The following is a 26057-nucleotide window of genomic DNA, read 5'->3' on the forward strand; positions in this document are numbered from 1 at the left end:
CTGTTCTCCATCTGTGCTAATACAGTAGTCACTAGCCACTTACGACTATTAAACACTTGAATGTGGCTAATATGACTAAGGAAGTGAATTTTTTATTTTATTCAATTTAAATCAATTTAACCAACCACATGTGGCCAGTGGGTACCACATTAAATAGTGCAAATCTAGAAACAGAAAAAAATTATTCTCTACTCAAAAATGAAGAAAAACGTACATAATTGGATAGAAAGGGACGACTTAGGTAAATGCAAGAAGACCATCTCTCAATTTAGGATTAATTAACAGAAATATTAAAATGTCAATATCTAAAGTTATATACACAAAAAATTTCAGAAGGATGAAGATACACTGATTACTTCCAGAACTCCCTCTCATTCTATATATTTTGATTAATCAAATAATAAATTTAACTTGAAAAGGAAATAAACTCAGCCATTATTCTCAAATTCTATAAATGTAATTCTTAGGTTCACTCCTGACCTGCAGAGATCAATTGGCCATTTTGCTTTTAGAAATGTAGGAAAACTACTTAATTAAACGAAGCTTCACTTCATTCACCAGAAAAGAAAGATTTCTCAAATCCTAGTTACCAACCATAAACCTAAAAATCAATACCCCAAATCAAACTGTCTAAAAAACAAAATATATTTTAAACAAAGAAATACCCTAAATGCCATATTATAAAACAAATATTATTAGTATATACCTTGAGATGACCAAGATCCAAAAGAAGTAGATTTGATGTAGGGCTAAAAATTCCATCTTGTGGGATAATAACATATGAGGCCTTCAAATTAATTTTGAGATCAAGAACTTTCTGTGTTTCAATAATATACAGTAGACCTGCAGAAAATTTAAATCTTCCCAATGAATGGTTTTCACAAATTACTCAAGAAACAGAGAATCATTAAACCTATGAATTGGTAGCACAGTCTTAGAATAATGTGAAATTAGAATTAATTTTAAAATGACCTTAAGCAAAATATTTTCAATAGAAAGCTAAAATATTTGTTACTCAACGTGTACACTCCTAATTAAATATAACAGTACAAAATTGGAATGAGTCCTCAAATAAATGTTTTTAACTTGCAAACTCAATTTGGGTGAACCTGGGGAGATATTATATATCCCAAAAAATTAAGGTGTATGAAACATTTATTCATAACTGCTATATTAGAATCTATGTAATTCCCAACTGGTGAATACAGCTACATCTACCATAGTGAACAACGATATCTGATCTTTATATTACTCTGAGACAATGAAAAATCCTGGCTTATTAAATCATCTTCAATAAAACCATACATAAACCAGAAAAGGCAACAAACCAGAGTTCCCCATTCCTTATTTCATTCACTTGAGGTTTTTTATTCTAATAAATTTAATTCATTCACTTGCATGCGATTTGTATATCAAATTAATCTATTTTATGTTCCTAAGTTCAGCATCTGCTTTTAAATCTAAACAAATTATTATTATTATCAATTATCAGATTATTATGACCCTATAAGATGGGAACTCCTCCTTAAAGAGGAAATTCTGTAAGGAGCCACTGAACCAGTTTGAGTGAGTAAACAATGTTGATTTATAAAGTTTAGGGGATCTGATACTCAAACAGAAAGGCACCTCTCTTCACAAAATACAACAAAAAATCTACACAAGAACTATCAAGAGGACTAGATTTTTTTAACATGAATTATAATGAGAAACTAAAAAATATCTATAACAATCTAATACATAAAATTCTGAATAGCCAGGCTGAAAAAATTTAAGTAATATAGTTTATTTAATGTGTATACCCTCATACTGCAGTCAAGCGCATACACATTTTAACTGAACATTTTGTTCCGAATAGATATAGGTTAGGAAAGGCCACAAGAGAGCTGAACAGGAAGGGCAGTGATTAAACCAAAAAGCCTTTACAAAAAAAAGCCCCAAGATTTTATAAAAGAATTGATCCAGAAAGTTAAATGATATTTGAACAGTTCATGGTATTTCTGTTTGGAACTACCCTGACTTATATTTCATCACTATCTAGTCCCTTCTTCCCCCAAATCTAAATCCCCAAAAATCATTCCATGTTTTTTGATTCCATATTAACACACTATTATGAAGGATTAAAGTAAAAAGGCTTAAATGTAGGAATATTGATATATTTTACAACAACCTTTCAAGTTAAGGATTTATTATTAAAGAATATACGTTCAAACTGAAGAATAAGTCAACAACTTTAAGTGTACATATAATAAATTAAAATTATAAAAAGATACTCAGATAAAATGTATATACCATGACAGAGTAAAGTAAAGCTTGACAGGAGATGTGGAGCAAGCGAGTCAAGTGCCAAGAGATGACTGGCCTGACAGGCTAGAGAAAAAATTAAATTAAAAATAATCAAAATATCTTCTGTTTTAAATATACATATTTATAGAATAATTGAGAATAAATAGCTAAGTCTGGGACATCTCTTCCTTGAAATATGAAAAATTGATAACAAAATTGTGTCATCCTAAGGGACTCCAAAAGCCTTGCCCAGGCAGGCCCAAGCAAGACTCTGATAGAGAGAAAGGCAGAAAAGACCTTGATATCTCCAATAGTCTATAAGAGGCAGATTCAAATGAAATCTCTTAAAATGGGGATGGAGAGCATTGAGGGGTAAACACAGATTAACAGATCATCACAGAATTCTGAAGATCATCCAATAAGCTTAGAATTTAATAGCAGAACTGACTCAAAACACAATTGTTAATTTTTTTCCCCAAATGATTTGGATTCAAACACAGAAGACATGGTTTTACTAAAGTTTGTTTGCTGGATGAATCAGATAGGACAGCCAAAAGCAGCAGCCAGAAGGGATAAGCTGACATGGAAATTCTCCATCTAACTGTTAAGCATGTCTCTACCCTCAATGCCATCTCCCACTCTAAGACTTTCTCAACCAAAATGATCTGTTTCATGTATTCCTGCTTAGATTTGTAAATCTAAGTCCTGTTATCCCTGGAAGTCTTACCTTCAGCCTTACTTTCAATGAAGCCTTTCTTGATGCCAGGTAACAGTGATCTGTCTAGTTTGTTTTTTAATGGAAGGGGCGGGGGGGAATGTGAGTATTTTGTTTTATTTTGAATGTAAGTCTATTGTGTCTCTCCCCTACTTCTCACTGCCCTTAGAACAAAACCCAAACTGCTTCATATGACTTTCAAGGTTTTGCATAATCGAGACTACGCCTTTTTAACATCATCCCACTCTCTCCCTTAGTAACTACATTAGAAGCAATCTAGCTTTTGGCAACTTACAAATTCTGTCCCAGGTTAGGGCTTTCACAGTTGACCACTGCTTCAAAGGCTCCTCCTTATACTCTTCAGTTGAGTGGATCCTACACACACATCTGGTCTTAATGCTACTTTTTCAAAAAGACCTTCTCTGATACCACCACCAAAACTAAACTGGGGTGTCCTTTATTCTCCTTTCCTTCACGGTATCTGGGCCTGTTCCTCTATCAATCTGTTCCTCTATCAGCCCCAAATTCACCCATTTGCCTGCTCTATAAAAGTGGATCTGAGCCCTTTAAATACTTCTCCTTTGCCAACCAGCACCGAAGGAGATAGAGAACTCTGTAGAGACACTGCACGTGGAAAGAGTTTTGCTTCCTGGTTCCAGTGTGTTCACCAGCAATATCCTTCTCATGCACTGACCAAGAGCCTACAGCACCCAATAATAGGTGGTCTTTCCGCTAAAACCCAGGCAGTTTCACAGCAGGATGCATCCAGTGAGACACTGTCCCATGAACAGCTTTCCTGGTCACATCAGAGGGTGGATTTCCAGAAAGTTTCAGAGCAAACTTCTAGCTAGTCTTGCCAGCATAGCACCACAGTGATTTCTTTGCCATTTAGTGAGTCATAGCTGTATCTTCTCCAGCAATGTCTGGATCTCAACCCTTGGGGAGGAGAAGGACCTCTTTCCAGGAATGCTATCTCAGCCTTATGGTAGTGGCTACTTCTTATAGCTACTCTTCTTATATTCTTTAAAATTACTCTTTGGTGTAGTGAGCCAATCCCCCATTACAGTTAATAATTCATTATATTCAACTTTACCAGTTTAAATTACTACGCGGTTTCTCTCTCTTGATTGGACCCAAACAACATTTATCACAATTTTTAAGTAGATAACTCTTTTTTGTTTTAAAAGATTTTGACATGGGGAGATTTTCTTGGATTATCCAAATTTGTCAGTGTAATCACAAAGTTCTTTTCTTTTTTTTTTTTTGACGGAGATTGGCCCTGCGCTAACATCTATTGCCAATCTTCCTCTTTTTCTTTTTCCTCCCCAAAGCCCCAGTACCTAGTTGCATATCCTAGTTGTAGTCCTTCTAGTTCTTCTATGTGGGACACCGCCTCAGCCTGGCCTGACGAGCGGTGAGTAGGTCCATACCCAGGGTCCGACCCGGCCAACCCTGGGCAGCCAAAGCAGAATGCGCAAACTTCACCGCTCTGCCACCTGGCCAGCCCCCATTAAGTAGATAACTCTTAATTTTATGTCTCTCCTATCCAAAAGATTATAAAGTCCATCAATAAGTGAGAATGACATCTGTTTTGATGACCGTTGTGTTCCCCAACATCTAGCACAATGTCCAACATAGATTTGGCTCTTGACGAACATTTGAATGAGTAAATAAATGAGATGACTGAAGAAAAACGAATGACTATAATCCTATCAGAGAACCCTATACTTCAAAAGAAGAGTTTTAATAAATGACCACATTTGACAAAAGATAACTACATGTGCATGTTCTACAAGCTGATCCCTCTACTTGACAAAAAGGAAAAGATCTAAAAATCTTGACTTCCTAGAAAGGATGAAGAAAATAATACAAGAAAGAAATCAGGTTATAGAGGAAGAGGATAATTAATAGGGGCTAATATAGAAAAACAAAAGAAAGGAAGGAGGGAATGATTAAGGAAGAAAAGAACCAAAACAGATAGAGCTATATAACAGATATGAATCTCTTCCTAAACAAGTAAATTTTAACTTTCTGGAAAAATATCCAAAATATATTACTGAATTTTTTTTTTTTTTTTTTTTTTTTTTTTTTGTGAGGAGATCGGCCCTGAGCTAACATCCGCCAATCCTCCTCTTTTTTTGCTGAGGAAGACGGCCCTGGGCTAACATCTGGGCCTATCTTCCTCCACTTTATATGGGACGCCGCCACAGCATGGCTTACCAAGCAGTGCGTCTGTGCGCGCCCGGGATCCGAACCAGCGAACCCCGGGCCGCCGCAGCGGAGCGCGCGCACTTAACCGCTTGCGCCACCGGGCCGGCCCCTGAATTTTTTAAATTAAATTCTAAAACATATTATAGTAGCACCTCATTTTTTCATATTAGCATTTTTATTCTAAGTGATAATAAACAACACTATTTGTGTACAGAAAAAAACAGAAGAATAGACTACAAATTGTAAAATTTGTTACCCCTAGAAGGTAAAATACTGAAAACTTTCACTTTCTAAAATATTTCTAAAATATCTGAACTTTATATAGTGGATATTTACTATCTGGGTAATTTTTTTTTTAAGTAAAAAAATAAAAGGCTTAAGAAAACAAATCTTAAAGGAAAAAGATCTCTAAATCTAAATGACTATGGTGAGTTTCCAATACAACATATTTATATGTAACTGTAATGAGTAATGGTTTCTATAAATCAGGAAGAATCTATCAGAGAAGAGGCCTGATTTAATACTTATGAATTCTACTGAGTATATAAAGTACCAATACACAGAATTTGAACTATAAACGGAATTTGAGATTATAACAAACAATGGAGGGGTAAATGCAAACCCTACAACTTCTAGAGTTAAGGCAATCATCTGCAATCTAATATAAAACATAATCAGATGTAGAAAATAATGGAGAAAATGAGTAAAAACCAGAGAAGACAGATATTTTGAAGAATAAAATGCACGCACACCTCTCTGTGAAAAAGGGAGAATAAATAATGTATTCAAGATGCATATTATAAAACTGAGAGGTAGTGGAGCCTAACAATAGGATACTTAAACTAGTTAGATATTTTTTGAAGGTCTTATCAAAACACGTGGGGATTTCTTGATTTACCTGGCTAAAATATTTCCTCTTAGGAGAGATAAGAAACAAAGGAGAATGGTAATTAGTACATCTCATTTTTACCAATAAGGATAAAGTGAATGGAAAATAAAACTTTGACAATAAAATTGGAAATCACTTCATAATGAGAATTTCAGCCAAGAATTAAAAAGTCAAAAGTAGGTGAAGAGTGGCCTATGCAATAATCTCAGATTTTTAAGGAGACATTCACAACAGGAAAGACACGTTAAAAAGACAAATATGAAATTTTTATGAATCTATAAGAATGCCAGTAAGATTAAATGCTTGGTATATATTGGAGAAAAAAGTTAACTGCTTTAAAGGGAGACTTTGGTGACAGTCAGAGCAGAAATAAACTAATATGGAATTAAAAACAAACCAGCTTTCTTTGGGGAATATCGTATAATGATAAGAGAAGACTGAAAAGCAAAATAGCTCTGTTCCTGTTTTTTTAATCCATCTTCTCTGTCAAGGATTACATTCAACCTGTAAGATGCAGGACATAGTAAAAGAACTTAAAACTCTAACTGGTGAGACTTTTACTTATTAGTCCAGTCACACCACATCCCAGATACCTAAGCTGGTGATATTACTCAATCAATATTTCCAAGAAATCACTGAGAACTACAGAGATCTTAGAAAATTGAAATGGAGAAACGTCCAGATTTCTTTAGAAAGAAAAAAAAGACAAGTTAATATCTTTTATTAACTGGTGAAGTGAATGTGCATTTTGAGAAAATTTTATACACATAAATTAATTCAAAAGTAGAAAGGGAAGCATTGATGATTACAAGCCAATAAATTTTATAAAAATGAGGCATTCTATAGTAACTAAATTTCTTCTTTTTTGGATTTTTTTTCAATTCTACTAAACAGATAACTGATAAACTGAGGAACTATTAACAGACATAGTATACCAATACTTCAGCAATGTACTTAAAGTCTGCCTTAATATTCTTGAGGAAAAATTTAGAAATATGAACTAGATCAGGCACCATTAACCAGGGGTCCATGAACGGAATTCAGAGGTTTCACGAACCTGAATGGGGAAAAAAAAATCACATCTTAATTTTCATTAACTACTGCTGATATTTAGCATTTCCTTCTATTAAAAATGTAGGCAACAAACCCCTACACCTGCGACTTTGTTACCTACAGAAATTGCATAAAATTTCATTTTTATTCCTTAATATAATTGTTGAAGATATACTGAAATATCATTTATACTTGTCCCTACTTCAAATTTATGGTAGTTTTTTGACCTGCCATTAATTCTTATTAACTTATAAATAAAGAAAAGCAGATACATTACTAGTATCATAAATTTGGGTTTCTAAAAAATATTTTGAAACATGTTTTACTATAATTTATTTTCTTTGTAATTCTAGTTTACTTTATGTATTTAAAACCATTATTTTGAGAAGGGATCCCTGGGCTTCACCAAACTGTCAAAAGTGTCCATGACACCAAGAAGGTTTAAGTACCCCTGAACAGTCAACTGTCAGTTGATATTGAATAGTAGTTCCCAGAAAATAATACCCATTCATCCTAGGGCTCAAAGAGAAGACTCAAACACAACAGAAGATGAAAAATGGATCAATCTAGCAAGATGAATTTTAACAAAGATTAAGTCTTGAACTTAAAGTAAAACATTTAACTAGACTTCCAAATCTTGGTAATATGTATGAGTAGGTAGCCAGACCTAGTCTTCCACTAAAAGCAACAAAAAATGTTGGCTATAAAACAAAACAAACAGCAACAAAAAACCTACTAAAAAACACTGAGAGGAGGCAAAAGAGTAAGGATTTGTCAAGCCAAAAGTCAAATTGAAGGAGTAAGCTAAGAGATTTAAATGGAGCCCAGAAAAATTTTATCCTGGTTTTCCATACCTGGTGAACTTGGGAACTCCTTTTCATAGCCTCACAGAGCATAGGGAACAGAAGATAAAGATGAAGAGTCTAGCTGGAGTTCTCACAAATCTGGGATCTCAGAAGATACACACTCAAAGTAAGAGGAATCCAGAAGTTAAACCTCCTCTCCCTAAAACCCACCCACAGCGGAATGTAAAGAAAGGCTGTGAAAAAAACTGGGAAAAGGAGGATAGCATCCCTGTGAATTGTAATCACAGTATAGTCCTCAAGTGGATACGTAGCCAAAAATTTCCTGGCATTCCAAAGTATCTCAAGCAATAAGTTTAAAGTGGTCCCACCAACATGCCTAAGATACCTGACAGAAGAAAATAAAATTCTTCCCTGAATGAAAATTCATTTATCCTAGACTCCAGAGAATTCTCCCAAATAATTTTCCAAGAAAAATGAGCAGCTCACGATAGAAAATCACCAAGTACAAAAAGATAAAGGTTGTCATGAATAAGAACCAGCAGAAACAAAGGACAAGAAAAAAGAAAAACACAAAAGTCTTCACATAATGGAAATATCTGAAGAGAGAATTATCTGGTGAGAAAGAATATAAAATAACTATACTTAGTGACAGCTGAAGAAATAAAAGACAAGTTTGAAGATATCCACAGGAAACACAAAACTATAACAAATGACAAAGGAAATTTTAAATATAACAAACAATTTCTAAAACAAAAAATATAATCACTGAAATTAAACTCAATGGGAAGATTTAATAGCATATCAGACATAGCTGAAGAGGGACTCAGTAAATCAGAAGATAAATTAGAAGAAATTACCCAGCATGTAACACAGAGAAAAAAACAGATGGAAAGAAAACAGGATGTAGAAGTTAAGAAGAATGGAAGCTAGGGGCTGGACTGGTGGCGTGGCAGTTCAGTGTGCGTGCTCTGCTTCGGCGGCCCAGGGTTCACGGGTTCAGGTCCCGGGCGTGCACCGATGCACCGCTTCTCAAGCCATGCTGTGGCAGCATCCCATATAAAGTAGAGAACGATGGGCACAGATGTTAGCCCAGGGCCAATCTTCCTCAGCAAAAAGAGGAGGATTGGCATCAGATGTTAGCTCAGGGCTAACCTTCCTCACAAAAAAAAAAAAAAGAAGAATGGAAGATAGAGTAAGAAAGGCTAAAATACATTTAGCCAGAATTCCAGAAGAAGAGCAACAAGATAAAAAAAATATCTAAAGAGTCAATGGTTAGGAAGTTTCCACATGGATTTTCTAGAACTCATTAAAACTACCAATCCTAAGATTGGGTCCATAGCTGGATACATCATACTGAAACTATAGAATACAAAAGATCAAAAGAAGATTTTACATGTAAAAGAAAAAGTACAAATAATCTAAAAAGAAGAAGCAAACACTGACACCTGAATTCTCAACATCAATAATGGAAGCCAAAAGATAGCAAAATGGTCACTTTAATATTCAGGAGAAAATAACTGCCAACCCTGAATCCTATATCCAGTAAAGATGTCTTTCAAAACTAAGGACCAAAAAAACCACTTTTTTCAGACCAAAACAAAAAAAAAAAACAAACAAGAAGTTTGCCACCAACAGACTCTCACTAAAGAAAAAATTTATAAATGAACTTCCAACAGAAAGGAAACAATCCCAGATAAAAGATGTGAGCTGCAAATAAGAATGAAGAACAAAGAAAGTAGTTAATATGTAGGTAATTCTAAACTAACACTGACTATACAAAAAAAAAAGTCTTATAAAGTTAAAAAAAAAAAAAGACTTACAAGTGAAACAAAAAAAATAACAATAGTATGTAAATCAGGAGGATGGTAAATGGAGTTCAAGTATTCTAAAGTCCTTGTAATGACTGATAGAAGGTAAAATTTTATAATACATTTATATTTTGATGGAAAAGTGTGCTATAACTACTACAGTAAAAATGAGAGAAAGAACGTTTAACTTTCAAATGGTACAGTGAGGTGAGGAAGGGGAAGCAATACTAGAATTTAACCAAAGGAAGGCAAGAAAGAAAAAAAAGACTGTAAATATAGATTGAAAAACATCTCATTATATATATGTTGTTGATGTGACACATCTAAAAATAAAGATACAGGAAAAAAAGTAAGTAAAAGATTGAAAAAAACATATAGCAGGCAAATACTAACCAAAAGAAACCTAGAATATCCATACTAATATCAGAACAAAAATTAAAAATAAAAAAACTCTAAAGGGAAAAAAATTAAGCATTACTAAAAATATAGGCAGTCAACTTCATACAGATAAAAGATTTGGTTCATAGGAGAAAAAAATTTTATTTCAACATGTACTTAATGATAGCATCAAAATATATAAAGAAAAAAATGTCAGATCTACAAAAAATAGACAAACCTACATTCACAGTGAGGTATTTTTCATGCATTTCTTTAAATAATTGTTAGAATATGGTGACAAAAGAAGGAAAGAAATCCAATAAGGATAGAGAAGATTTGAAGTATATGATAAACAAATGTGACCTAAAGGATATGTATAGATACAAAAAATATATGCTTTTCAAACACATGTAGAACATTTTTTTAAATTACTGTATATTTAGCCAGAAAGTAAGTCTCAACAAACTACAAAGCACTGAAATCATACAGATCATCTCTATAGTCATCTATATATTTTAAAAAAGGAATCTGTAATTTAAATCTTCCACAAAAAAATCTTCAAGCCTAAACTGTTTTACTGTTAAATTATGCCAAACACCAAAGGAAGAAATAACATCCAAAATTACAAAAACTCTCCAAAAGAGTAAAAAAGGATGGAATTTTTATTTTCTGTGGCCAATATAATTAAAATCTGGAACTCATTACAAGAAAGGAAAATGCCACGCCAGTTTCTGTCATGAACAGAATTCCATAGATCCAAACAAAATTTTGCTAATAACTTGAATGTGGTTAATACGTTTGACCTTTCTGAGTGAAGAAATGATTATTGTTATATCTGAATTTAAATATGAAAGTACCAAATTAGTTGCAATTAAACTGTATCCAGTCTAGAAATACAAAGTTAAAGTATACTTTACTAAATAATCACTTGAAAAGTTTAGTAGAGGATATTCACTTAATTCACCAACATTAATACTGGCATTTACCTGTTGCTGTCTTATCACGAAATTCTTCAAGTTTTGTCAAAGTTGCTGAAGTGAGCTGTGCTAGATTTACTTCTTCTGGAGGTCTGAAGAATTCCACTATACTATTCACTGTTCTCTGTTAAAATAAGTATCAGTAACATGAGTCCAAAACTCAAAGCTAACTGGAATATATTAAAATTTAGGAATTAAAAAAATGCTTACTGCATCATATATCATTTCTAAAGGTTCAGCTTCTATGATACACCTTTGAGCCACAGTTTCATCTAAAGGATTTATCTCAAATGTAATTTGGAAGAGTGATGTAGCATCATCCAATGAAGACAGGAGGCGGGGTTTTGTTGAATTATCTGATAAGCCAGTAACATGAAATGAATCTATTTTGGTTTCAAATCTGCATGAAAAAAGATAGGACAAAAATCAGCAATCAATACAATTTGAAAGTATTTATCAAATTGAAAATAATAAAATAAAAATTTTTAGAAACAATTTCACTTTGCATTTCCTTCTACTCCATTCCACTCAGAAAGAAAATATACAACTATTCAATCTGAATTGACATAGGTTAATTCACAAAAAACGCTATTCACATGTTGATTTCTATATAAAAAAGCTATAAAGGGTTAGGGGTTTTCAGTTCCCCATGAAAAGAGTTTGGAAGTCACCACTCTGTATGAATAACAAATAAAAAACTGAACTGAAAAACAACTCTTCTTGGATATGTAAGAGAGGGGAGGACACAGGGCAAACTGCTGCCCCCAAGACTGTAGAGACAGAAAGGTAAATACAGGGAGTCACAGCTTACCAGGGCAGAGACTGACAAAAGGAAACCACCATGGACACCAGTGCCAAGGTTGGAAAACCTGAACTGTAACTGATGAATTGCTGGAGACTCAGTGTGGACAACTCACCGAGTTAAAATCTCTAGGGGGACCCAGTCATAAGGGAGCCTCTACAATATTTTGAGATGTACCTCCAGGAATTTGACCAGGTTCCCACAGTAAATATTGGAGAAAAATACCTCACTCTTCAGGCAAAGAGAGGAGAAAAAGAACCATTAAAAAATATGCCAGAGCACTCTGTTCTTAACAAGGCCTTAACAAGGAGAAACTAACTAAACAGAGGCTATTAAACAGAGCCTAACCTGATGGGGTATTATCAGAGCCAAAATGACCTAGGGAAGGGAAATATCCAACTCCAGTCAAGTTGACCATTCCTTATGGAAGAGGGGAAATACCCAAACCAGCCCACCATACTGCCCCACCTAAGCAGGGAGGAAAAAACTGAGAAACTCCTGTTAAGTTCACAGTTCAGAAGCATAAGCTCATTAAAAGACTGAGAGCTAATCATAAGACTATAGAACTCTTCCCCTTCCCCTACATCTTACAACTAAATTACTAAAGACCTATTTACAGCAGTTCCTTTTACCCAGTACATCACGTCTGACGATATCAAGTAAAAACAACAAGGCATACCAAAAGGCAAAAAACATAATTTGAAATGACAGAGCAAGTATCAGAACTAGACATGGCAAGGATGCTGGAATTATATGAACAGGAATTTAAAACAACTACAATTAATATACTAAGGGCTCCAATGGATAAAGTAGACAGCTCGCAAGAACAGATGAACAATGTAAGCAGAAAGATGGACATCTTAAGAAAGAACCAAAAATAAATGCTAAAGATCAAAAACACTGTGACAAGGATGCCTTTGATAGGATTACTAGGAGACTGGACAAGGCTGAGGAAATTAATCTCTGAGCTAGAGAATTTATCAGTAAAATCGTAAAAATACAGAAAGCAGAGAATAAAGACTAAAAAATGGGCAGAATAACTAAGCACTGTGGGACAACTACAAAAGGTGTACCATATGCATAATGGGAGTACCAGAAGGAGAAGAAAGAGAGATAGGAACAGAAGAAATATTTGAAATAATAATGACTGAGAATTTCCCCAAATTAACGTCAGACACTAAAACACAGAACCAGGAAGCTCAGAGAACACTGAGCAGAATAAATGCCAAAAAAGTACACAGAGGCGTATTTTCAAACTACAGAAAATCAAATACAAAGAAACAATTCTGAAAGAAGCCAGAGGAAAAAAACACCTTACCTATAGAGGAGCAAAGATAAGAATGACACCTGTCTTCTCAGAAACCATACAAGCAAGAATAGAGTGTAGTGAAAAATTTAAAGGGTAAGAGAAGAAAACCCACCAACCTAGAATTCTGTATCCTGTGACTTTTTCCTTCAAAAGTGAAGGAGAAATAAAGACTTTCTCAGACAAACAAAAATAAATGGAAAGATATCCCAGGTTCATTGATTGGAAAACTTAATATTGTTATGATGGCAACACTACTGAAAGCAACCTACAAATTCAATGCAATCCCTAACAAATTCAAAGGGGCTTTTGTGTAGAAATAGAAAAGCCAATCCTCAAATTCATATGGATTTGCAAGGGACCCTGAATAGCCAAAACATTCTTGAAAAAGTAGAACAAGTTGGAAGATGCACACTTTCCAATTTCAAAACTTACTACAAACCTAAAGTAATCAACACAGTGTGATATTGGCATAAGGACAGACATAATGGGAGTCCAGAACTGGCCAACTGATTTTTAACAAGGGCACCAAGACCACTCAATGGGCAAGAATAATCCCTTAAACAAGTGGTGCTGGGACACCTGGATATCCACATACAAATGAATCAAGCTGTATTCATTCTTTACACCATATACAAAACTTAACTCACTACGGATCATAAACCTAAATGTAATAGATAAAACTATAATACTCGTAGGAAAAAATATAGGAATAGATTTCTACAATTCTGGATTAGGCAAACCATGATACCAAAAGCATGAGCTTTTGACATGACAGATATGACACCAAAAGCACGATCAACAAAAGAAAAAAAACAAACTGAACTTCATCAAAATTAAAAACTTTTGTGCACCAAAGGACACTATCAAGAAAGTGAAAAGACAAGCTGAAGAATGGGAGAAAATATTTGCAAATCATGTATCTGATGAGAGTCTAGTATCTTGAATATATAAAGTATTTTTTGTTATTGAGGTAACATTGGTTTATCACATTATATAAATCTTAGGTGTACATCATTAGTGAACATATAAAGTATTCTAAAAGCTCAATGACAGAAAGAATAACCCAATTAAAAAACAGATCCAGTGAAGATACATAAATAGCCAACATCCACATGAAAAGATGCTCAACATCATTAGCAATCAAGGAAATGCAAATCAGAAGCATAATGAGAAACCACTTCACACCCACAAGAATAGCTATACTTTAAAAAGAACAAAAAAAGAAAGTATTGGGGAGGATGTGGAAAAACTGAAATCCCTGTACACTGCTGGTGGGAATGTAAAATGGTGCAGCCCTGTGGAAAACAGTTTGGCACTTCCTCAAAAAGTTAAAAACAGAATTACCCTATGACTCGGCAATTGCACTGCTGGGTACCTACCAAAAGAATTGGTACTCAAACAAATTCTTGTACATGTATGTTCATTGCAGCATTATCACAATAACCAAAAGATAGAAAGAACACAAATGTCCATCAACAGATGAATGAATAAACAAAATGTGGTATATACATACAATGAAATATTATTCAGCCTTAAAAAGGAATGAAATTCTGATACATATAACAGCATGGATGAACCATGAAAACATGCGAAGTGAAATAAGTCAGACACAAAAAGTCACATACTATATGATGCCATTTATATGACGTATCCAGAATTGGTAAATCTACAGAAACAGAAAGAAGATTGGTGTTTTCCAGGGGCCAGAAGGAGGGGAAAATTGGAGGTAATTACATAATGAGTATGGGGTTTCACTTTGTGGTGACAATAATGTTTTGACTAGATACAGGTGGTGATTGTTTAACATTACGAATATACTCAATTCCACTGAATTGTACTCTTTAGAATGGTTAATTTTTATGTTATGTGAATTTCACCTCAATAAAGACAAAAATCATTAAAGAAAGTTAATGGGTGGGCTGGCCCAGTGGCATAGTGGTTAAGTTCAGAATGCTCTGCTTCAGTGGCCCGGGTTCGTGGGTTCGGATCCCAGGCATAGACCTACACCATTTATCAGTCATGCTGTGGTAGCGACCCACATACAAAATAGAGGAAGACTGGCCACAGACATTAGCTCAAGGCAAATCTTCCTCAAGCAAAAAGAGGAAGACTGACGATGGATGTCAGCTTAGAGTGAATCTTCCTCAGCAAAAAAAAGTTAAATTAATGGATTAGTAAATGCCTATAATATTAAAAAAAAAATCTCAAATAACTAAACTCCCACTTAAAAATACTCAAAAAAGAAAGGCAAACAAAACGCAAAGCAAGCAGAATGAAGAAAATAGTAAAGATCAGAGGATAAATTAATGGAATAGAGAAGAGAAAAATATTTTAAAAAATCAACAAAATCAAAGCTGGTTTTTTAAAAAGATCAACAAAATTTAACTAGACTAAGAAACACAAGACTCAAAAAAATTAGGAATAAAAGAGGACAATACTACCAGCCTCACAGACAGAGAAAGGGATTATATGGTGATACAGTGAACAACTATATGCCAACGAATTAGATAACTTAGATGAAATGGACAAATTCCTATAAAGAAACAAACTACTGAAATTGACTAAAAAAGAACTAGAAAATCTAAATAGACCTATAACAAGTACAGATTGAATTAGTAATTAAAAACTAAAAACTTCCCCCACCGGCCCGGTGGCGCAAGCGGTTAAGTGCGCGCGCTCCGCTGCGGCGGCCCGGGGTTCGCTGGTTCGGATCCCGGGCGCGCACCGACGCACTGCTTGGTAGGCCATGCTGTGGCGGCGTCCCATATAAGGTGGAGGAGGATGGGCACTGATGTTAGCCCAGGGCCGTCTTCCTCAGCAAAAAAAAGAGGAAGATTGGCGGATGTTAGCTCAGGGCTGATCTCCTCACAAAAAAAAAAAAAACTTCCCCCAAAGCAAAGGTCAGGACCCAATAACTTCATTGGTGAATTTTACCACCAAATATTTAAAGAAGAATAAATACCAATTCTTCACAAACTCTTCCAAAGAGGAGGGAACACTTTCCAATTCATTATATGAAGATAGTATTATCCTAATACAAAAAAAAACAGACAAAGCCACCACAAGAAAATACAGACCAGTATCTCTTATGAATATAGATGTAAAAGTTCTCAACAAAATAAAAGCAAACCAAATCCAGCAACATATAAAAAGGATGATACACATGACCAAGTGACATTTATCCCAGGAATACATAGTTATTTTAACATCTGAAAATTAAGGTAATATACCACATATCAAAAGAATAAAGCACAAAAACTATATGATCATTTCAATAGACGAAGAAAATGCATTTGACAAAATCTAGCAACCTTTCATGACAAAAAAAAGACTCAACAAACTAGGAATAGAGGGAACTTCTCCAACCTGATAAAAGGCATCTATGAAAAACCCACACTTAACATCACACTTAACGGTGCAAGACTGAGCACTTCTCCTTAAGATCAGGAACAAGACAAGGATGCCCATTCTGACCACTTTTTTCAACATAGTACTGAGGTTCCAGCCAGAGTAATTAGGCAAGAAATGAAAGAAAAGGTATCCACATTGAAAAGAGAGAAGTAAAACTATTTCTGTTGGCAGACAACATGATCACATATGTAGAAAATCCTAAGGAATTCATTAAAAACTACTGAAACTAATTAACAAGTTTATCAAGGTTGCAGGGTACAAGATCAATATACAAAAATTAATTGTATTTCTATGTACTTGTAATAAAAATTCCAAAAATGAAATTAAGAAAATGATTCCACTTAGAATAGCATTGATGGGGTTCAGGACACACTATCCCAAAATATGGCACCTTGGCATACTGAATATTTTAAGCTGAAGAAGTTTGAGAAAACAGCAGAAGCAAGAAGGTGACTCTGACATTCCCCCACCCTTCTTCCCTCAAGCAAGTCATAAAACCCTCATGTAAGAGGTCCCCTCCCCATACCCAGAGGAAAGGAGCATCCTTATCTCCAAAGACAAAGGGACACTGAGAAAAATCCTAACAAACAGGCCTTGCTAAGTTTCTCCCAATACTATGCTTACCTCATACTCCTTGACCTATCATATTCCTCCACAACTATCCACTTTTCATCAAATCTAGCATAAAAATGCTCAGGTCTAACTGATTCTTTGGGTCTTCATTTCCTTATGAAATCTCTCGTGTCAACAGAAAACTTATATTAAATAAATCTGTATGCTTTTCTCTTATTAATCTGTCTTTTTGGGGCAGCCCGGGGCTTAGCGGTTAAGTGCTCACACTCCGCTACTGGCGGCCCAGGTTCAGATCCTGGTCGCGCACCGACGCACCACTTCTCTGGCCATGCTCAGGCTGCGTCCCACATACAGCAACTAGAAGAATGTGTAGCTATGACATACAACTATCTACTGGGGCTTTGGGAGGAAAAAAAAAATCTGTCTTTTTTAGTTTAATTTTCAGACCCAGACAGGGACCTAAAGGAGATCGAGGAAAACTTCCTCCCCTACAGCATCAAAAAGAATAAAACACGTGAATAAATTTAACAAAAGAGGTGTAAAATTTGTATTCTGAAAACTATAAAGCACTGTTGAAATTAATGAAGGTCATCAAAAGTTCATGAATTGGAAGGCTTAATATTGTTTAGATGTCAGTACCCCCAAAATTGATCTACAAATCCAACACAATCCTTATCAAATCCAAGCCGCTATTTTTTGCAGAAATGGACAAGATGATCGAAAAATTTACACAGAAATTAAACAGCCTCAGAATAGCCAACACAATCTTGAAAAAGAAAAAACTGGAGAAGTCACTTTTTTATTTCAAATTTTACTACAAAGGTATAATAATAAAGACAGTGTGATATTGGCAGAAGTTTAGTGATTCAGAGCAATGTGAACAGGAGTCCAGAAACAAAACCTTACCCATTTTGACAAGGGTGCCAAGATCACTCGATGTGGAAAGAACAGTTTTTTTCAACAAATGGTGCTGGGACAACTGAATAATCTCCAGCAAAACAATCAAGTAGGACCCCTATTTCACACCATACACAAACATTAACACAAAATGGACCATAAACCTAAACTTAAGAAGTAAAAGTATAGAATTCTCACAAGAATATACAGGAATATATCTTTGTGTCCTTCAGTTAGGCAAAGACTTTTTGAGTCTTTAATGCAAAAAAATAAAAAATAAATTGGACTACATCCAAATTAAAAACATTTGAGTTTCAAAGGATACCCTGAGAAAATGAAAAGAGGGGGCCTGCCTGGTGGTGCAGCAGCTGGGTTCACGTGTTCCACTTTGGCAGCCCAGGATTTGCTGGTTCGGATCCTGGGTGAGGACCTACTCACTGCTCCTCAAGCCATGCTGAGGCAGCGACCCATGTAGAATAACTAGAAGGACCTACAACTAGGATATACAACTATGTACTGGGGGCTTTGGGAAAAAAAAAGCAAAAAAAAGGAGGAAGATTGGCAACAGATGTTAGCTCAGGGCCAATCTTCCTCAAAAAAAAAAAATTAAAACACAATGAATGGAAGAAAATAATTGAAAATCTTTGTGTGATAAGAGACTTATATCAACAATATATAAAGAACTCTTACAACTTAATAATAAAAAGACAACCCAAATTTTAAATGGGCAAAAGAACTTAATAGATATTTCTCAAAAGATATACAGAAACAGCCAATAAGCACATGCAAAGATCCTGAACATCATTAGCCGTCAGGCAAATGCAAATCGAAGCCACAGTAAGATACCACTTCATACCCATTACGGGGGCTATAATCAAAAGGACAGATAAGCACTGGCAGGGATGTAGATAAATTGGAAACCTCATAAACTGGTGGTAGGAATATAAAATGGTGCCGCTACTTTGGAAAACAGTTTGGCAACTCCTCAAAAAGTTAAAGACAGAGTTACCATGTGCCGCAACAATTCCGCTCCTAGGTATATACCCAAGAAAATGTAAAACTTATTGTCCACACAAAATATTGACCATGAATATTCATAGCAGTATTATTTATAGTGGCCAAAAAGTGGAAACAAACCAAATATCCATCATCTGATAAACGGGCAAACAAAATGCGGTATATCTAAACAATGAAATATTATTAGGCCATAAAAAAGACTGAAGCACTAATTCATGCTATACAATAGATGAACCTTGAAAATATCATACTAAGTGAAAGAAGCCAGACAGAAAAGGCCATATATTGTATGATTCCAGTCAAATGAAATGCCCCAAATTGACAAATTCTTAGAAATAGAACATAAATTAGTTGTTCCAGACACTGGAGAGAGGGAGGAATGGGAAGTGACTGCGAACGAGTATAGGGTTTCTTTTTGGGGAAGTTAAAATGTTCTGGAATTAGACAGTTGTAATTGCTGCACAACTTTTTAAACATATCAACGTGAATTTGGTATACAGTACCGCGTGACAACCAAATGAATTGTACACTTTAAATGGATAAATTTTATGGTATGTGAATAATATCTCAATAAAGCTATTTTTAAAAACCAAGGTAGGGGCTGGCCTGGTGGCGCAACAGTTAAGTGCTCGTGCTCTGCTGCGGCAGCCTGGGGTTCACAGGTTTGGATCCCAGGCACGCACCAACGCACCGCTTGTCAAGCCATGCTGTGGCGGCGTCCTATATAAAGTAGAGGAAGATGGGCACAAATGTTAGCCCAGGGCTAATCTTCCTCAGCAAAAAAGAGGAGGATTGGCATCGGATGTTAGCTCAGGGCTGACCTTCCTCACAAAAAAAAAAAAAAACAAGGTAAAACACAGGCATTCCTAGATAAAAATCAAATTCTTAATGCCCTTTCCTTTTGTGTGGCGCAGTTGCTGATATTTTTGTATTATTCTTCAATGTCCTTCTATGTGTCCTCAGCATGCAGTATGCTATGCAACATGTATTATTTTAGTAATTCCAAAATATATATATTACTGAAAAAAAAATCTAAGTTCCTAAAAATACAAAAGGATACATTAAACCATAGTACTCTTTACAAAATACTATAAGGTTGTAACTAACTTCTAACCTCACAGTGAAATTTTTTCTTTTATAAATAAAAGAAAATAAATTGATACTTACTTAATTGCTTGGGCTCCTGGTCTCTGCACAATCAAAGTGCTAAATTCTTCTACTACAATATCTAACAGTTCATGTTTTTCTTGTTTTTCTCTTAGAACAATAGACATACTTTTCAAGTGAACAAAGAACTTCATGGCTTCAAACTAGAGTATATTCAGAAAAATAAAATGGAAAAAAGTATATACATATAAATATAATAAATACTCTTATTCATATAGTTTATTCTTTCCAAAGGCCAGAAAATACTTTAAAAACAACCCTAATTATATATGAAAGAATCACCACATAACACTACAAAGTAGGGGGCAATTTTTATTTCTACTTTGGAAATTAAAATAAATGTAATATTTATAGACCCAGAGAAAGATCACAGAACAAGTCAACAACAGGTTATTTCTGAAGGGATTGTAAATAGGCATATCTATCACTAACCTCCAAGGTATAAGGCAAAAAAACATCTTACTGTTTTGGGCAAGGTTGGATCAACTGCTGTTTCACTATAGCCAATTGCTTCATAGAGTGAAGTTTTTTCTTCAGGTGTCAACATTTCTTCAAGAACTACAAATCATAAAGAAGTGTTTTGTGTTCTGAACCGGTAACAAGATAGAACTAACCCATAATTTAGCTGCCTTTAATAAATTAAATACAAATTTTACTCTCTTTTTGTAATGCTCCTAAGAAATTATAATTACTGAATGTTAGGAAGGCATTGGTGATTGTAGAAGGATTATTCTCCAAAAATATAAATAGCTAAATATACAAGAATTTAGCAATATAAATTTCTAAATATTTGTATTAAGCAAGAGCTTGCAAAATGTCTAACTGTATTAGGCACTTAGCATGGTGCTAGGCAACATATTTAGCATACAAAGTGGGTGGTATTAATATCATAATTTCCCCCCATTTTACAGATGATAAAATTGAAGTTTAGAGAGCTTAAATAATTTGCCAGGGCCACACTGCTAATAAGTGATAGAACCAGGATGTAAACTAATGCCCCAAGCCTCCAAAGTTATGATCTTAAGCATTTGGTTAGGAAACAAAAATCTTTCCAAGAAACAATTTCAACAAAAATTTACAATGGTTTATATCCGTTTGGAATTTTTATTTATCTATTACTATATGCTATATGCATTTACTAAATCCTTTGGGCATAAAACTCTTTTGTAAACATTAGTAAGATAAAAAAAAAATTTACTTAGGGGCCAGCCCAGTGGTGTAGCGGTTAAGTGCACGTGCTTTGCTGCGGCGGCCCAGGGTTAGCAGGTTCAAATCCAAGGTGCGTACCAATGCACCGCTTGTCAAGCCATGCTGTGGCGGTGTCCCATATAAAGCAGAGGAAGATGGGTACCGATGTTAGCTCAGGGCCAATCTTCCTCAGCAAAAAGAGGAGGATTGGCATCAGATGTTAGCTCAGGGCTAATCTTCCTCACACACACACACAAAATTTAATATTTGACATATATATTTACAATGCTTTAATAGTAATTTTATTGATAATAAGGATAAATTATATATCATATGTATATATACCTACAATGTCTATTTTAATTAGAAAATTTTCTTCAAAACTTTATTTTCACATCTGATGATTAGCTATAGTAGCATAACCTGATGATTAAGGACACTACTATAAAATGAAATGGACATACTTCCAGGTTTAACATCTGGTTGTTCTTTAGTATTTGGTTCTGACCAAGTCCACAGCCAGCTAAACCATCCTTTATTATCCTCTGAATCTTTTGCTCCTTCTCTGTAAATCTTGTATCCAGCTTTCTTTACCTAAAATGAATGAGTTTCCATATAAATGACAAATTATCCTTTATTTAGCAATCTGAAGAAACAAAAGCATATTTCCAAAAATTATCTACTTGAGCGAATAAATGTAAACAACATACAGACTGACAACAGGACACAGTAACCGCAACATTACCCAAACATAAGAATTTAGGTTAACCAGGTAAGTATCTCCACTGTCTTAAAAGTGATGGTAATTGCAAAAAAAAAAAAAAAAATTGACTTTTCACTTCCATATGAACTCTGAGTATTTGATAAGCCCAATTATTTAGAAAGAATTTTTTTCCCATAGAAATTATCTGATTTAAATGGATGTGGCAAAACATTAAATCAAATTTTCTTCTAACACTAACAAGCAAATTTGAACCCCTTTTAGAAAACAGTATATTATAGCACAATACTAATAATATCACAGAATCTGTCAAATCTATATAGAATCTAGATTTATTTTTACTAATTGAAAGATAATTTGGAATTACCTCAACTTCTGCTTGTTGTCTGGATATAGTTATATTAAATACATCCAAAGTCTTTTCCAACTCCTATAAATATAAGAAAAAATGTGTTTACATAAATAACTTTATATAAATAACCTTACTAAATCTATAAAATTGCTGCATTAAAGAAAGGATATGACAGGAAGCAGAAAACAGATCATCCATCAACATAATATTCCTGTTAATTTCTGAGAAGCACTGTTAGTATATATGTCAGCTTGGAAATTAGTAATGATGGAGTAACTTTCTGAACAAAGAAATCACACATGTCATGCATATAAGAGTTACAAATCTACAAGATTTACAGATACTAAAAGACACCACCCATGCATTGTTTAAAATGACTTTTATTTCAGTTTTAACTACAGCTAAGGGTAAACACATTAGTGTCACTTTCAACTAAAAATACAATTATAAATCCTTCATGTTATGTTCACAGTTCACAGTATGTCATCATTAAGATATTCCAAGTAGATCTAGATACACCTAAAACTTTTTTTTAAATTTTACACTTTTCAAGGGCCAGCCCAGTGGCACAGCGGTTAAGTGTGCGCGCTCCACTGCGGCGGCCCGGGGTTTAGATCCTGTGTGCGACCAACGCATCGCCTGTCAAGCCACGCTGTGGCAGCATCCCATATAAAATGGAGGAAGATGGGCACGGATGTTAGCCCAGGGCCAGTCTTCCTCAGCAAAAAGAGGAGGATTGGCGACAGATGTTAGCTCAGGACTAATCTTCCTCACAAAAAAAAAAAAAAAATTTACACTTTTCAAAGTTGTTAGGGCTGTTGAAATAAAATGAGATAAGCTAAATCTTCATTATATTTATACATTATTTCCATGATTACTTTTGAGAGTTTCATCCTCAAACCATTTTTCCCCTCAAAGAGAAGCAACCATGACCTAGTTTTATCTAGAAAACAACTTAACTCAGGGTTCTACTGTCCAGTAGACTTGGACGATTCAGATTAAGATCCAAAACTAAGTAAGGAAACCTGTAACCACCCCAAAAGGCCTCTACACCCAAGCATTCCTAATAGCATAGGTCTTCAGAAAGTCTCCTACCTCAAAAATAAAAATAAAACTCAATCTTTAGGGAGCTCCTAATTGGAAACTGGCCTGGTTTCAGAATGGTTACATCAATTTCAAGAGGCTAACTCCCCTTAGCCTCCCTAAGCTGTACTTCATCCACCTGTAAAACAGTCTCTTCTAAAACATACCATAATGCTAAAAGATAAAACAAGATTAATATTTAGAGAACTCTCAAGACAGATAATTAAATGTCAAGTTGCTGGTAAAGACTAGAAATGGCATAAGAATTAAGAGAATAAGAGCTCTGTATGGGCAGAAAATTCAGGAAAGTTTGTACAAGAGATGGGACTTCAGCAGAACTTGAAGGATGACTAAAACTGGGATAGGCAGAGAGATGAGAAAAGGCAGATGGAATACATAAGCACAGACTTAGCTATAAGTATAAGCATAATACGTATAGAAGAGGAAACATTTGATTAATGCACAGTCAGATGGTAAAGAAATGGAGTGGTGACAGATAATGTAAAACTCTGAAACTGACACAGAGAAGATTGGAATCAATGTAGCAAACACTTTTTAGGTTTGTGAGGTTAGGAAGGTCATAATAATGTGGGGCTCAAATAAACAATCTAACACTATACCTAGAAAAAGAACAAACATCATAATGTGAGGCTTCAAGTTACTATTTGCATGAACCCAAATCGCTACAGATTAAGAATAATTTCAAATTCCAAAAGCTCACAGGAGAATATCACCAGAGCTTATATCACCCAACTGAAGTTAAGAACAGGAGCATGAAAAAGTCTAATTAAAAAAGAGATAGGTCAGTCAAAATTAGAGCGAATAAGTAGGAAGTGTTAGTCACTAAAGACTGAGGAGTTATGTAGTACAAAATATTCAACAATTTTTAAAATGCTAACCTCCAAAGAGATGAGAAGTTCACCAGATGGCTTCTTACTTATTAGCCTTTTTTTATACAGTTCTTTATATTGCTTCATTTTTTGCCTGTGTTCGCTAATATGCTTCCATGACCACATTCGTAAGCGGGGACCAACATTTACTTCAAGAATACCATATATAGCATAAGCCCACCTAGTTAAAAAACAAAAACAAAAACAAAAACCCCACTTAACACCCTCAAACCAACAGTATGAAATATAATTGATAATGCTTCTTCTCTAACAATATTCATTACTATAATACAGAGACTATGAAAATGGTATATTATCTGAGTACTTGCTTTTTCCCAACCCTATCTGTATTAACAACATATGAAAACAAAAACAAATGAAACAACATATGAAAATGAAAACACTAACTCAACAAGATATATGCACCCCGATGTTCACTGCACCACTATTTAAAATAGACAAGATATGGAAACAACCTAAGTGTCCACTGATGGATGAATGAGAAACAAAATGTGAAATATTTTTACAATGGAATATTATTCAGCCATAAAAAGGAATGCAATCTTGCCATTTGTGACAACATGGATTGACCTTGAAGTCATTATGCTAAGTGAAGTAAGTCAGGCAGAGAAAGACAAATACCATATGATCCCACTTACATATGGAATCAAAAAAACCAAAAACAAAAAAACCACACTCACAGACGCAGAGAACAGATCAGTGGTTGTCAGAGGCAGGGGGTGGGGGGTGGCTGAAATGGGTTAAAGGAATCTAAAGGTACAAACTTCCAGTTATAAAATAAATAAGTCATGGGGATGTAATGTACAGCGTGGTGACTACAGTTAATAACACTGTATCGCATACTTGAAAGTTGCTATGAAAATAAATCTTAAAAGTTCCCATCACAAGAAAAAAAAAATTTGTAACTATATATGATGATGGACGTTAACTAGACTTATTGTGGTTATCATTTTGCAATATATACAAATATTGAATCATGTTGTACACCTGAAACTAATATAATGTTATATGTCAATTATACCTCAATTTTTAAAAAATTTAAGTCATTTTACCATTCTCTGGCATGGTAGTGAAGAGGTACATCAGGTTTGAATTTTCTATATGGTAGATTTTGTGTCATCATATCAACTGATTCAAGAAGCTCCATAACACTGAAATACTGAAAAGTAAAAAAATTCAAGTTCTTAAATGTTTCAGATTTTACATTCAGTTGTTGAAGACAAAAGTTACATTACTGACTTTTTAAAGAAAATGTTACCATATAACATTATGAATTTTTGAAAAATATTTAAAATCTTAGTTCTGCTTTTATCAAACTATAACTCACAATTTAAAATTTTGTTTAAAAAAATCACCTGCAGTTTATTAAATTCAATTGCTATGTCATGTAACTCAACATCCAGATTTATCTTGGGGGCAGAAAAGTCAAAATCCGATCTGCGATTCATCTGAAGTTTGGCAATAGCAGATATGGGACGAAATACTGGAAAATAATACAAATTTTAA

General features: G+C 34.5%; 1 protein-coding gene across 5 annotated transcripts in view; it reads right to left on the bottom strand.

Moving 5' to 3' along the window:
* VPS13A (vacuolar protein sorting 13 homolog A) overlaps positions 1 to 26057 on the bottom strand; it is a 249952-nt gene that overhangs the window by 179248 nt on the left and 44647 nt on the right. For all 5 annotated transcript variants that reach the window (XM_058565619.1, XM_058565615.1, XM_058565616.1 and 2 more), the window contains exons 11-20: positions 25907 to 26034; positions 25604 to 25710; positions 24540 to 24711; positions 22573 to 22635; positions 21949 to 22078; positions 20760 to 20854; positions 20297 to 20439; positions 11331 to 11520; positions 11130 to 11244; positions 707 to 843 (exon numbers count right to left, since the gene is read on the bottom strand). In XM_058565619.1, the coding sequence (XP_058421602.1) occupies positions 707 to 843; positions 11130 to 11244; positions 11331 to 11520; positions 20297 to 20439; positions 20760 to 20854; positions 21949 to 22078; positions 22573 to 22635; positions 24540 to 24711; positions 25604 to 25710; positions 25907 to 26034 (1280 nt within the window). The remainder of the gene's footprint in view (positions 1 to 706; positions 844 to 11129; positions 11245 to 11330; positions 11521 to 20296; positions 20440 to 20759; positions 20855 to 21948; positions 22079 to 22572; positions 22636 to 24539; positions 24712 to 25603; positions 25711 to 25906; positions 26035 to 26057) is intronic.

The sequence above is a fragment of the Diceros bicornis genome, chromosome 22, assembly GCF_020826845.1.
Source record: "Diceros bicornis minor isolate mBicDic1 chromosome 22, mDicBic1.mat.cur, whole genome shotgun sequence".
Taxonomy (NCBI): Eukaryota; Metazoa; Chordata; class Mammalia; order Perissodactyla; family Rhinocerotidae; genus Diceros; species Diceros bicornis.